The sequence below is a fragment of the Ictalurus punctatus genome, chromosome 5 (genome assembly GCF_001660625.3).
Source record: "Ictalurus punctatus breed USDA103 chromosome 5, Coco_2.0, whole genome shotgun sequence".
Taxonomy (NCBI): domain Eukaryota; kingdom Metazoa; phylum Chordata; class Actinopteri; order Siluriformes; family Ictaluridae; genus Ictalurus; species Ictalurus punctatus.
This window is the reverse complement of record NC_030420.2, coordinates 429,555-431,772: the sequence shown is the minus strand read 5'-3', so window position 1 is coordinate 431,772 and position 2,218 is coordinate 429,555. Positions and strand designations below refer to the sequence as shown.

The 2,218-nt window shown below is 37.3% G+C and overlaps 1 protein-coding gene across 1 annotated transcript in view; it reads left to right on the top strand.

Annotated features, from left to right (window-relative positions):
• Positions 1 to 330: 330 nt before the first annotated feature.
• orai1a (ORAI calcium release-activated calcium modulator 1a) overlaps positions 331 to 2,218 on the top strand; it is a 12,424-nt gene continuing 10,536 nt past the window's right edge. The window contains exon 1 of the mRNA XM_017466938.3: positions 331 to 809. Coding sequence (XP_017322427.1) covers positions 696 to 809 — 114 coding nt within the window. The 5' untranslated portion in view covers positions 331 to 695. The remainder of the gene's footprint in view (positions 810 to 2,218) is intronic.

Here is a 2,218-nt window from a genome sequence, read left to right as displayed (position 1 = left end):
TCTGACCGTGTTTTCTTCCTGTTTGCCTTTAGCTTAAAAACATTAAACACAGACTGATAGCTTGTCAGAAATACTAGACCAGAGAAATACTGATCAATGATAATAAAACTCATTGAATATAAAGTGGGAGGGTCAGATCAGTGCGTCCGGACCTGCTGTAATTCAGCTGACATCTGTGCACAAGTTCTGAAGAAAAACAGTACAGAGGTGTAGAACAGCACCAGTACTTCAAGCGTCAGTGACGTCACGAAGGCGTGTTTCAGCAGGAATAAAGGATCCGGTTTCGACACACACAACACAGAGAGAGAGAGAGAGAGAGAGAGAGAGAGAGAGAGAGAGAGAGAGAGAGAGAGAGAACACACATAGCGCAGAACAAGAGAACCGAAGGATCAGATCACTAGCGCTGACCGATATAACTACTCTTGACTACATTACCCACAATTCCACATCGCCGACATCACGGCAGCGCGGTGCATTGTGGGCGGTACGCTGTGTAGTTTTTGAGCTGACAGCACAGCGCGGTGACTAAAGTACGGAAACAACTGTCACTTAGTTTTACAGAGAGAGAGAGAGAGAGAGAGAGAGAGAGAGAGACTCTGTTATGCCCCACAGCGACGGTTTAACGGAGATTATCGGTTACAGGGAAGACTTGTGCTCGGGCTCGGGTGTTGAAGAAGCGGAAGCGGAGTAGAGGAATGAGTTTAAACGAGCACTCTCTGCAGGCGCTGTCATGGAGAAAGCTGTATCTGAGCCGAGCGAAGCTGAAGGCCACCAGCAGGACCTCAGCTCTGCTCTCCGGCTTCGCCATGGTGAGATTCACACACTTTCACACACTTTCACACACTTTCACACACTTACACCTCCTACAGAACTCCTTCTACAACCTTCTCACAGCACCGAGCCTCCTGGACCTCCACAACAACTCTGTTCGACATGATTCATCATCTACTCACGACTTACTGCATTATTACACATCATATACATCTTATACACACTTCATATACACACTTCTTATACACACTTCATATACACACTTCATATACACACTTCATATACATCATATACACACTTCATATACACACTTCATATACATCATATACACACTTCATATACACACTTCATATACATCATATACACACTTCATATACACACTTCATATACATCATATACACACTTCATATACACACTTCATATACATCATATACACACTTCATATACACACTTCATATACATCATATACACACTTCATATACACACTTCATATACACACTTCATATACATCATATACACACTTCTTATACATCATATACACACTTCACATACATCTTATACACACTTCTTATACATCATATACACACTTCACATACACACTTCATATACATCATATACACACTTCATATACACACTTCATATACATCATATACACACTTCACATACATCTTATACACACTTCATATACACACTTCATATACACACTTCATATACATCATATACACACTTCATATACACACTTCATATACATCATATACACACTTCATATACACACTTCATATACACACTTCTTATACATCATATACACACTTCATATACACACTTCATATACACACTTCAAATACATCATATACACACTTCATATACACACTTCATATACATCATATACACACTTCATATACACACTTCATATACACACTTCATATACACACTTCATATACATCATATACACACTTCTTATACATCATATACACACTTCACATACATCTTATACACACTTCTTATACATCATATACACACTTCACATACACACTTCATATACATCATATACACACTTCATATACACACTTCATATACATCATATACACACTTCACATACATCTTATACACACTTCATATACACACTTCATATACACACTTCATATACATCATATACACACTTCATATACACACTTCATATACATCATATACACACTTCATATACACACTTCATATACATCATATACACACTTCATATACACACTTCATATACATCATATACACACTTCATATACATCATATACACACTTCATATACATCATATACACACTTCATATACATCATATACACACTTCATATACACACTTCATATACATCATATACACACTTCATATACACACTTCACATACATCATATACACACTTCATATACACACTTCATATACACACTTCTTATACACACTTCATAT